This window comes from Aphis gossypii, chromosome 2 (assembly GCF_020184175.1).
Source record: "Aphis gossypii isolate Hap1 chromosome 2, ASM2018417v2, whole genome shotgun sequence".
NCBI lineage: Eukaryota > Metazoa > Arthropoda > Insecta > Hemiptera > Aphididae > Aphis > Aphis gossypii.
The window spans coordinates 58914071-58926921 of NC_065531.1; the positions used below are offsets into that span (position 1 = coordinate 58914071).

Sequence of the window (12851 nt, forward strand, 5' to 3'; positions counted from 1 at the left end):
TTTTAAAAATCCAACCAGCATTTTCATAACAATTATAATTATCAGGTGTACCTGATAGATAACCTTTTAACGAACTGGTAATACCAAGTACGCGTGTTCTATCTACTTCTATTCCATTGATTTCAAGTCGTATTTGATCAAAGAGATAGGAAAACCCGTTATTAGTAAGTTTTACTTTTCCAGCATCTGATACTTGACCTTCTAAATATATAAAGCTTTCATTCAGATATGGATAAACATCTGTTTGTTGAATTGATATACGTATTTCATCGCTATTATTAATGAAGTTGTATACGGTGTATATGAATGATATTCGATTTTCGTAATTTTAGAATCGGTTTCAAACGGCGAACTTATATCTAAAATATCACTTTCAGGCATTCTGCTTTAATTTATAACCTAAAGCCTTTAAAATTGTTTTATTTTTCGTTGTTATTTTTTTTACTTTATTCGATGTTACCGGTACCGCTTTAGTCTTTTGACTAACAAGATTTATTTTATGTAATGGGCTTATATTAAATTTTAATCCCATATTAAGATCCGTAACGTTTAATATGTAGATTGATTATTAATTTCTCACCTAAATTGTTTATCGGATTATGATCTTGATCAACTAATTGTATAGTTATTGAATCGATATTTGTTTTATTTAATTTGTAATATTAGGTTATTTGGTGTTTGAATCAGCTTAGACCCTATGATCTCACTAGGGGAAAACTCATAAATTGAATGACTTGACATGTGGTTGTTGAATGAACCTTGAGCTATATTACACATTACTTTTATTGAGTTAACACTGATTAAATTTGTCACTTTCTGTGATCGATGACCCTCAATGTGCATATTGTGTGGTTCATAACTTTTTTTTTCAAACCCCAATAAAGGTCCTATACTGTTCTTTACGTTAAAACGTATTATACCATTACTGAACATGGTTGTTCTAAAATCTATTTGATCAATCCCGATATCAAAAGTCATTTTCTCTGTCGATTTTATTCTAAAGTATTCGTTATCATTATTAAAGTCATCTATTTGGACCAAAATTTGATTTTTAATATCCTTAATATCGTAACACCCCTTTTTCAGTGTGATATAACAGATTGGAAATTTATTATTATTTAGTAAACGATCGGGGTTTTCTAAATATATTTCGAAGTTGTTATTAGTTTCGTTTATGTTTGCAAATGTTATATGTTTGCAAATTTAACAAAGCAATTTCCGAGTCATCGTATACATCAATTGGTGGACAATAATGTACAGATAATGTGGTTGTATTACCAGATAAACTTAAAGTAACTGATTCTTGCATTGTAAAAAATTAAGACATAAATGTCCACAATTAAATGAATTAAAATCTTGATAATTTGTGTAGTTATATTTAATTTTGTTTCCTTTAAAATAGTTTTGTAGTTCAATCGGTGGAGGTAAATCACCGAAGCTATCAAAATATTCAACCTTATCTTTAATTTTAAAAACGCTACCCAATGACTTCCATTACCGGAAGATACGTCTAAGTTTAATATACCGCATTCGATTGCGAGAGGTTTTTTAGGTAAGTTATCACGTGAAAATACTCCGCGGAAATGACTGATATTAAACTTTGTAACGTATTTTATATATATCTCTAGAAGTTAGTGGTCTGTTAGGTAGCGTATTCATCAGTTTTTTTTCCTTGATCCATTATTATTTAAATATAATCCATTACCTTTCTTTCTTTTTGAATTTTGTATTGCATTATACACACTGGCACTTCCAGACATTAAACTACCAAGTGCTGATAATCCTGCAAAAATAGGTATTAAGGGAATTGCACCACCTGTCTGACCTGGTGTTAAAATCAACCTTTTACCAACATTTTTTTTTTTAACGTCTTTTTTTTTTTCGCTAACATTATACCATTTATTTTTATTTTTGTAGTACGTTTCCGTTTACGTTTACAACCCATTCCTATTTTTCTTTTAGCTTTCATTGCGTTTATTACGGTGTACGCAACGATTTTCTATTTCTAGGTGTATCTTTTGCTTTAAATCTTTCCCAAGCTCGAAGTTCTAACACTTTATGTCTATCTTCTAAATGTTTTCTAGTTGCATGCAAAATATCGTGATCGTAACATGCAGTATCCAACGGGTTTATTCCTTTATCAACACAATCTAGTCACTTTTTTTATTTTGCACCATGTCAACAATACTAATAGTTTGAAATACGAGCTTCAAACGGATGACTATTTATAAGTGAGTTTACAAATCCTTTACCAGTCTTACCTGATTTACACTTATGAGTTGAACGTATCATTTATAACTGATTATAAAGTAAAAATGCATGAGTATTTATACGAAAAAATGAACTTGATTGAGCAGAAAGATAAATTAGATATTACAAATGTTGATGTTCAGATAGAAAAAAAACCATCAAAACATGGATCATTATTACCTGATACCATACGTGCTATATTAGTTGGTCCTAGTGGTTCAGGAAAAACAAATATAATGTATAATTTAATTACCCATGAAAACGGGTTAAGATTTGAAAATATTTATCTATACTCTAAAACCTCAAATCAAGAAAAATATGTTTTGTTAAAAAAAATAATAGATGATATAAAAGGTGCAAATTTTTTCATTTTTACAAGTGCTGATAAAGTTATAAAACCAAACTTAACTAAAAAAAATTCCATTATAATTTTTGATGACGTTATATGTGGTCCGCAGTCAGTAATCAGAGAATACTTCTCAATTTGTAGACATTCAGGTGCTAGTTCAGTATTTTATTTAGCACAAACATATTCTAAAATACCAAAACAGTTAGTAAGAGATAACTCAAATTTTTTAATAATACTAAAACAAGACGATACAAATTTACGTCATATATTCAATGATCATTCGTCTACAGATATGGATTTCATTGAATTTCGGAAAATTTCCCATTTATGTTGGAATCATAGTGATTATGGGTTTATGGTTATTGATAAAACTCGGGAAATGAATGAAGGAAGATATAGATGTGGTTTTCATACTTTTATTAAAATAAAATAAATGTAAGTATAAATATAAATATAAAGTATAACTGAAATTATATACATTGTGTTGTCAATAGTCATACGATACAGTTATATTCACATTATTATTTGAAATGATTAAAGAAAAAGTTTTATTGGAAAATTTAATAACCTCAAAAAAAAATTAAAACGAAAAATAATGGAAATGAAACGTGGTATCATAGATTCCGACAACTATTTTCGTGAAGCATTTAAACCAATAATAGAACCATTGACCAACCAAACAGAAAAGAATACACAACCGGCTGATGAAATAAAACCGGAAACTTCAGACGTTAGTGATGATGATAATGATAACGAATTAAATTCATCATTTTCAAATTTTTTCAATAAACGTCCTACATCAAAACGATATGATAAATCATATGGTATGTATTATGATAAAGCCAGTGATTCATATAAAATAGGAGGCTACTCTGTAACTTTTAGTCATGGTAACTTACAGTTATTTAATAAATACTATCCATGGACTGAAGGACTATGGTCTTTACTATGTGAGAAAGAACCAAAAAATACAACACTACAAGATATGGAATCTTATTACGACATTTTAAAAACTTCACGAGCTCATTTAAAAGCAGATGGGAAACCTAAAACCTCAAAGTTTCATAAATGGACGAATGTTGTAAAACCTCTATACGATAGAATGAAAAATGAGGAAAAGCAATTAAACGAAGAAATAGATAAAATTAATAACTCAAGAAATCCTCGATTAAGTTTAGCACAAATTACCGATCATTTATCTAGATCTAACGCTAAACGTAGTAATATTCATAATAATACAACTATACCAAATGATCCATTTGAATTTCGTCCAACAGCAAACAGTTCTATGACTACAGATCCAAAGAATGAAAAAATGTTTAATTTTACTGCAACCCCAAAGGTTAAGAGAGGTTCTGGTTTATATAAAGATGTAATACCTCAAACACAATTAGTTTATTATGACGATCCGAATGAACTAGTAACTAGATTAAATCTTCTAACATCATCACAAAATGTTGGTAATACTGGTGTCAATAATGAAATTATATCAATTTTAGAAGAATTACGCGAGAGAATATATAGTATAATGACAATCTTAACCAGTTTAGCTGAGGAGTTACATGGACCAGCGAGAAAAATATTTCCTAGACGAAGCGTAGTAACACGGTTTAAAGATGATCTCTGGCAAGCTGATTTAATAGACATGCAACCACATTCTAGACAAAATAATGGTTTTAAATTCATTTTAATTATTATAGATACATTTACCAAGTATGTGTGGGTAGAAGCACTAAAAAATAAAACAGCAAAGGAGTGTACAAAAGGTATAATAAAATATTAAAAAAAAATCAACCAAAATTATTACAAACAGATAACGGAACAGAATTTTACAATAATGAATTTCAAAGTATAATGAATAAGTATCATATTAGACATTATTCAACATACAGCAGTATAAAGGCTGGTATGGTTGAACGCGTTATAAGAACAATAAAAAATAAAATTTACAAATATTTTACATCAACAGGTTCATGGAATTGGATAAATTCAATTTTTAAATTAGTATATAATTATAATAATACAAAACATTCAACAATAAAATGTTCACCACACGAAGCTCGGATCAACCCGGTTACAATTAAAAGAAAAACATTACAAATTAATACATCAAATAAACTTAAATTTAAAATTAATGACAAAGTAAGAATATCTAAGTATAAACATAATTTCAGTAAAGGTTATACACCAAATTGGTCAACAGAAGTGTTCACTATTTCTAAAATTTTAAATACAGATCCATTAACTTATCAACTAAAAGATAGTTCAAATAATATAATATTAGGCTGTTTTTATACACAAGAATTAAAAAAAACATTTTTTCCCGACACCTTTCTCATCGAACGTATTATAAAAAAAATAAAAACAATTATATGTTAAATGGTTAGGTTTTAACAACAGTCATAATTCGTGGATTGATGTAAACGATACTTTAAAATAGTAAATAAACGAAATGTATCAATCAATATTTATTATTTTAATTGTATAAACCATTTTATTATTACAATGTTTGGATCTATTTCATTTTTATGTTAATTTATTTTTTAATTGATTACCGAATGTTATAATTAAATTAAATCCGTTAATTTTTTTACTACCATATCCCTACTAATCTGGCAATCGATGTAAAACTTTGTCTAAAATAAAATAGAGTTGACTCAGATTTTCAATATCGATTTCTAATTTGGAATTATAGGTTTGTTCATTCTGAAAAATTAAATGTTATACTGTTTAGCTAATTGTTTAAACATGCATTTTAGTAATAAAAATAAAAATAATGAATAAATAACGTTTTTTGTTTTTTTTTAAATTGTGTTTATCCTATATTTTATTTTATTAATATTATTATTTTTATTGAATACTATATCAAATTTACATATTTAAAAAAAATAAAATAAACTATTTTTTTAAACGATAGTGACCATATGCAATAGTATTAATACCATCACACATAATAATCCTTTTATCGTCATTCGCACTAAGAGCAATTTTATCTATAGATTTAGAATAAACAAAATGGTGTTTTGATTGTATAAAATTCATAGATTTACATAATTGTTGACTAGCTGAATTATTGATATATGCATTTAATATATTTAAATATTCGTCAAACTTCATGTGATTATTAATAACATATTTTTTAACACCCTTAGCTCTTTTTACTTCATCTTTATTTGTTTTATATGCATAGAGTTTAGGACGTAAAGTAATAAATTCTAATAAGATTTCAGATTTTAATTCGTCTTTAAAATAACCTGGTTGATTTTTTCTACGATCACTAAAACAATAGTGATTTTTCGGATAATTTGAAGTATCAAAGTAAGAAAATAATTTTCGTTTTATGTCATCGAAAAAGTTAGAAGTTCTTATTTCGTAAACTAACGAATCAGTATCTGAATACACAATGTTAATTTTATTTCTATACATATTTTTCATTACATTATAATGAAAATCATACATTATCGACTTTGAAATATCCAATATTGCAAATCCTACATAAATAGGCTTATCAAATTTAATTTTTTCCTTATTCATATGAATAGCCATTAAATTTTTTGTGTATATAGTTCGATCTTTAAATGTTGTTTTCGACATTAATCGATGTGCTTTTTTTTCGTTAGATACTAGAAACATTGACATACGTTTTCTTTGTCTTTTAGAACTTATATTATTTTATTATTTTACTTAATATAAACTGATAATTGTTTTTTATACATAAAGTTGAAAATACATTTCGTTAATTTTACATCACTAACTGCATCGTGTATATAAGTTATATCATGGTTTTGATTACAAATTGAATCATGAGTTTCCTTCAACGATAAAAATCTACCATTTTTAATTATATAACCTAATTTATGGTTTAATATAACTTCATTACTTTTAAAATTAATTAATTTTAAATAAAATACTCTATTATTATCAGTATCGTATGCAGTCATATTCAACATTATATTTGTATTAAAACCTAATCTTTGTAAAATATTTTTATCTGAATCACCATTCCATAGTAAAATAATTGCATTTTGGTTATTAAAATCAAGATAGTTTTTTAAAAAGCTTGTAGTTAGGTTCGACGTTTTTGATTTCATAGCTAAATGTAATTCGTTTAATATAACTTGAAGCTGATCTGGTTTCTTTTCAAAAATTTTAGTAGCAAATCTCTAGTTTTTGTATATGAATAATTGTTCATTAATCTTATTCTTCCATCAGGTGATATTATTAAAGGTCGACCTCGTAGACGAATAATTTCAGATTTTACGTGAGTCTGTGATATAGCTGCAGAAATAAGTATTAAATCTGTACGTTGATAGTTGCTGAATTCGAAATCAATTATAATTATTTTATTTTTTGGTTTTTGCCTGTAATTAAACAACATCAATTAATAGTATCATAGTATTATTTTTATCTATGTTACTAAAATATATTTTAATAAAAATAAAATACTGATTTCATAATTTTTTATTTTATATAAAATTTAGATTATTGAATGTACTTTATATATTTTATTGATTTATTTTTTTTATTTATGCGTAATATGAATTTATTTGATATTAAATATTTCATTATTCATCTGATTTTTATTTCACTGAAATTTTGAAATATTAAAACATATTTTTTTATAATCAATAATATAAATATTTTATAGTCACATAACTTATTATTTTTAAAAAATATATAAAAAAAATAAAAACAATCATATCTTTTATATTTATTCACTAAGACTAGCAGATTCACCATGCAGCTTAATTAATCTATAATGATATTAACAATATTCAAATAAAATAATAATTTTCAATTTTGATTTTATATCATATATTTTTTAATCTGATCGTGTTTTACTATGCCCCTACTTTAATAAGTCATATTTATTAACTTTTATTATATAATATATATATATATATATATATATATTAAATATTGAATTTGAATTCAACCAATTTTATTTTTTTATATTTTATTCATTTTATTTATATTTCATATAATACGTATGTTTTCATTTTATTTTAAATATTTCATAATTAATTTTGATTTTTATTTCACTGAAATTTGTAAATTATTAAAACATATTTATTTATAATCAATAATATAAATATTTTATAGACACATAACTTATTATTTTTAAAAAATATATAAATAAATATGATCATATCTTTTATATTTGTTCACTAAGACTAACCGATTCACTAGCAGCTTAATTAATCTATAATGACACAAACAATATTCAAATAAAATAATAATTTTTAACTTTGATTTTATATCATATATTTTTTAATCTGATCGTGTTTTACAACTTTTATTATATATATTAAATATTGAATTTGAATTCAACCAATTTTATTTTTTTATATTTTATTCATTTTATTTATATTTTCATATTATACGTATGTATTAATTTATATTTTAAATATTTCATTATTCATCTGATTTTTTTATTTCACTGACATTTTGTAAATTATTAAAACATATTTATTTATAATTAATTATACTTGCATTTTATCTTACTTATTGTTTTGCTGCATAGTTTGATGAATACCTCGGTCCATGTTGTTGCGTTGAATAAGTAGGTTTTAGTTTATCAATTAAAAAATGAATTAAGAATCAAACTGTTTCTTCAAATTAATATTGTATTTAATTTAGATTAATTATTAATAAAACTTAACTAATATCAAAAACCTTGCTTGATGATAGTGTTGTAATAAAGTCAGCGACTTACACAAGTACTGAAAGACTGAGGATAATAGACTATAACCTACTCAAGAGCACTTTGTAAATGACTATAAGTCTAAAATATTGAATGATTATGAACCAGATTTATAGTCTGATCTAGTGGTGTGATATGTGATCACGCCATATTTCACTTTGATCACAGATATTTTTTATAGATTAGGTAAAAATATGATCACGCTATATTAAACTTTGACTACAGTAATTTTTTTATAGAATAGGTAAAACTATGATCACGCCATATTACAACGCTACCACAGTTATTTTATAGATTAGGTAAAACTATGATCACACCATATGATACCACAACCTTACAAATCTGTATATAAGTGATCAGTAGACATTGATTATAGTTAGTGTTAAATCTCAACATTGTCTATAAATTTTATGTTTCGTCGTTTCATACCGTAATATATCCGTTTGCTACAAGTCGATAACAAACCAAGTAACACAATTTGATCAGGTAAATTTTTTTTTAAACAATCTGTTATATTAAAAATTAAACTTATACTGATTATCATTTTTATTTAAGGTATATTTAATATATATAAAAAATAATATGTCGTACTATACTAATGTATCTGCAGGCGAAAGCTCTTCAAATGATGATGTAAGTACCTATACCTATTTGTTTATGTATGTGTGTACTGTGTATATGATATTAATATATTATTATTAAATAATAGAATGAAAGTAGTATGCTATCAACACTATCATCTTCTTTAAAACCGGTAAAAATGCAGAATAAAAAAAGAAAAAATGATACTGAACCAAAAGTTAAAATGACTAAGGCTGGAAAGGTAATAATTTGTATTGTATTATTTTTTTAAATATTACACACCACACACACACACACACACACACACACACACACACACACACACACACACACACACACACACACACACACACACACACACACACACACCACACATTCATTTTTAATATAATATATATGAATGTATAGCAGCGAACAGAATCAATAGAGACGTACAAGGATGCCTTAGCTAGTGTAATTTCGAAAGGAAATATTGAAGATAACGTTTCTAACTCAATAACATTGACGGAAGGAAATTACACGTATACGATTCGGTGTCCAGTAGCGCCAAAATGCGATGACTACTACGTCATTCAACATTATAAAACTAGTGTTATAAAGGACATTCCGTCACTTGAAAGGTAAAAACCATAATAAAAAAAACCAATGATTAAATGATGAACTATAGTTAAACAACAGCGATACAATCATTTATTGATCACCAGATTATTTTTTTAATTTGACCGTTACCTATTATTATTCAACACAAATAAATTATTAAATTCTAATTAAAATAATAAGATTGAGGATTTTATCGTTGATATTTAACTATAACATGATTAAATAATAAAACATATTACGAATATTATTAAATAATGATTTTTTATAATAGATGGAAACATTCTGAAGCTAGTGTAAAGTTGTACACTAACAACACCTTTCCTGCTGACAACGAAATATCTATAAAAATAAATGAACTAATTCGGACAATTTTAAATCGATGTTCATCGGATCCGAAACGGAAGATTGTGAAAAACAGTAAAAAATAAAAAAAAATGCAAATATATTATTTTGTAAAAATTTTTTATTGGTAGTACCTATAAATTATGATATTTAATAAAATTATTAAAATTGATAAAATTAATTAATCTTATTCTTTTACTATAATATTGAAATCAATTCTTAGAGTAATTATAACAATTATAATGGTATAAAGTTCAATACAAATTTTATTTTAAATCGACATTATATCATATAATATCATATCTGATAGTGAATTATTGTGGAATTGAAGTATTTCATATATAAAACAAGAATCATCGTTCTGTATACAACACATGCTAAAGTCAAAATTTTGAATATACTGATTAGTAAAATCATTTCGCTGACAAGATGATGGTAGAATATTGATGTCTGCTCTAATTAATGAATATACGGTATCAAAAGTTGACTGATATGAAACCAACTTTTTCTGCTTTTCTACAATATGTGAATCGATACATTGTTGTAATTGTTTTAAACGATGTAAATCAGTATATGATAAGGTAATAAAATGATCATTAACATGCAATTTAATAGTTAACTGATTTAAATTGACTGAATAATATATGTTATCAGTTATTTTCACACGTTTACAATTAGTATGTAGATTATTAGTTATTGAACTATAATTGCTATCACACATTAGTGTACACCACTGAAGTAAATCGAAGGTTAACAATTTTTTAGTAACATTACATTCTAGTATTACAATAACAGAAATCGTTTTATTAACCAAAAATCCAACCGTTACACTTTTCTTGTTAAAAGGTCTAATACTGAATATTGATTTTGCAACAACAATTGATGGATTCATATTGTATGACGACGTGATCTTTTTGATATAGACGATTTCTGATGATAATTTTTAAAAACGAATAGAAATAAATGTAATAACTGAAATAAACGTAAAACACAGATGTTATTTACACATATATGATCGTTACAACACATATTTATAAACTAAGTGTATTACTTGTACATGTATGGTTATATACTAAACTGATTACATTAAAAAAATTGAAGTGAACGTGAAATCAAATCAAATAACGTGTGGAAGGGAGAATTACTTACCTGATCTGTCGAACCCGAAACTGCAATTTTTTTAAATCTAATATATTTAATTATAATTAGACGCGTTATCTTACTTGACAACAAGTTCACGAGGTATAAAATCAAATATTAACACATTTAAGTTGATTAATTCAATATTTATTTTGAAATACAAATAAATTATAAAAGTAATAAGAAACATCAAAGTAAACTAACAAGTAATATCATTTGATTTAGACTTACAATCACAAACATGGCTAGCTTTTACATATTCGTTTTTTACATTTTCTATAAATTCATTTCCTTTACATAGTAATACAAATATACATTTAGGATTCCATTTTGCGTGTTCGACCCATGGTATATCATCGTTTGACCATTTTTGTAAGACAAGTCCACAGAAAAAACATTCAACTATATCACCTACACCGGTATATTTTAAACCAGATTCAGCTAACGAATATTTATTTTGACATGAAGTAGATGGATATGAGTTATATGTTTTTAATCTTGACATAAATGTGGTATAATCTGAATGTACTGGATATGAATTATTTCTTACTAAATAAACTAAAGATGGAAAATCGTTGGAAAATTTCTGTAAATTCATGGTTACAATAAAGCTTAAGATAAATACTTTAAAAAAACAAATCAATAAGCTAATTTACCAAGAAATAATAAAAATATAACAAGACTTAATTAAGATGTATATCAAGATAAATACTTAAAAAAAAACAAATCAATAAGCTAATTTACCAGAGAAATAATAAAAAAATATAACAAGACTTAATTAAGTATATCAAGATAAATACTTAAAAAAACAAATCAATAAGCTAATTTATCAGAGAAATAATAAAAAAATATAACACGACTTAATTGTTCAACCGCTAGTAACAAACTAAATGTTTTAAATTAAACACGAATAGAAATAAATATAATAACTGAAATAAACGTGAAACACAGATGCTATTTACACAGATATGATCGTTTCAACGCATATTTATAAACTAAGTATATTACTTGTGCATGTATAGTTATATACTAAACTGATTATATTAAAAAAAATTGAAATGCATGTGAAATCAAATCAAATAACGTGTGGAAGGGAGAATTACTTACCTAGGTTTTTTCAGAAAAACCATGGGGCGTCTGACTCCATTTTACAGCGGGAATTTCTTACACTGCAAGGGGACAATACCTCCTCAAACTTTTTTCATCTCCGCTGAAAAATGGAGCCAGACGCCCCATATTTATACTAAGAAATGGTTAGAAAAACCATGGGGCGTCTGGCTCCATTTTACAGCGGGAATTTCTTACACTGCAAGGGGACCATACCCCCTCAAACTTTTTTCATCTCCGCTGAAAAATGGAGCCAGACGCCCCATATTTATACTACTCTTAATAAGTACATTTTTCATATTAACTTAATAATAAAATTATGTTTAATTATTATTAATATAAAATAATTAGTAAATATGGTCTTGGTGAATTTAAGTAGAAGAATTCTCTCTTCTGGATAAACTTTTATTTTCAAAATAAGCAGCAGTGAATTAAACTGCATAGCTGGATTAAATCGTAAAAAAACTGTACTTTTATCTGGTGTTCTTCGAGGTGCAATATTATCAACTCTTCTTCTTTAGCTGTTATAGTAAATAATTCTCGGTCTGAGCTGCAGTCAGTTAGACCTCTGGCAAACAACTTGCATAGCATTTTTTAAAAAATGTATATCTGGTTTTGTTGACTTATCTACCTTTCCTAATGTATTTATACAAATAAATAAACGAACTTTGGATTTAAATTAATTAACCCAGTTACATGCATTTCACAGCTCTGATATTAATTGTTATCTCTACGAAACCGACAAAACTTTATTATATTTGTTTATGATGTAAATTA

At 25.7% G+C, this 12851-nt stretch overlaps 3 protein-coding genes and 1 long non-coding RNA gene across 6 annotated transcripts in view; 3 read left to right on the forward strand and 1 right to left on the reverse strand.

The window, feature by feature from the left end:
- LOC114129939 (discoidin domain-containing receptor 2-like) overlaps positions 1-12851 on the forward strand; it is a 218974-nt gene that overhangs the window by 164457 nt on the left and 41666 nt on the right. The window lies entirely within an intron of this gene.
- LOC126550449 (uncharacterized) lies at positions 4120-7126 on the forward strand. The gene is made up of 3 exons (XR_007604532.1): positions 4120-4505; positions 4569-4741; positions 6812-7126. It is a non-coding gene; the product is annotated as an uncharacterized LOC126550449 (long non-coding RNA).
- Positions 7943-10008, forward strand: LOC126550446 (uncharacterized). Of its 2 annotated transcripts, XM_050202035.1 has the most exons (6): positions 7955-8489; positions 8543-8789; positions 8859-8936; positions 9013-9126; positions 9294-9505; positions 9757-10008. In XM_050202035.1, the coding sequence occupies exons 3-6, from the start codon at positions 8886-8888 to the stop codon at positions 9911-9913; spliced, it is 534 nt and encodes a 177-aa protein (XP_050057992.1). In that variant the 5' UTR covers positions 7955-8489; positions 8543-8789; positions 8859-8885; the 3' UTR covers positions 9914-10008. The 2 variants fall into 2 exon arrangements, with proteins under 2 accessions (XP_050057993.1, XP_050057992.1); XM_050202036.1 differs by having other exon boundaries at positions 7943-8789; positions 9297-9505.
- On the reverse strand, positions 10710-11610 carry LOC126550447 (death-associated inhibitor of apoptosis 2-like). The gene is made up of 2 exons (XM_050202037.1): positions 11199-11610; positions 10710-10799 (listed from the first exon to the last, which is right to left on the reverse strand). The coding sequence occupies exons 1-2, from the start codon at positions 11563-11565 to the stop codon at positions 10771-10773; spliced, it is 396 nt and encodes a 131-aa protein (XP_050057994.1). The 5' UTR covers positions 11566-11610; the 3' UTR covers positions 10710-10770.

Bases quoted from the DNA above. Each gene is read 5' to 3' on its own strand.
- LOC126550446 (XM_050202035.1), top strand. From the start codon at position 8,886: ATGTCGTACTATACTAATGTATCTGCAGGCGAAAGCTCTTCAAATGAT. The intron at 9,127-9,293 runs GTAATAATTTGT...ATGAATGTATAG, and splicing joins AAATGACTAAGGCTGGAAAG to CAGCGAACAGAATCAATAGA. The intron at 9,506-9,756 runs GTAAAAACCATA...TTTTTATAATAG, and splicing joins GACATTCCGTCACTTGAAAG to ATGGAAACATTCTGAAGCTA.
- LOC126550447 (XM_050202037.1), bottom strand. From the start codon at position 11,565: ATGAATTTACAGAAATTTTCCAACGATTTTCCATCTTTAGTTTATTTA. The intron at 10,800-11,198 runs GTAAGTCTAAAT...CGTTTATTTCAG, and splicing joins AGCTAGCCATGTTTGTGATT to TTATTACATTTATTTCTATT.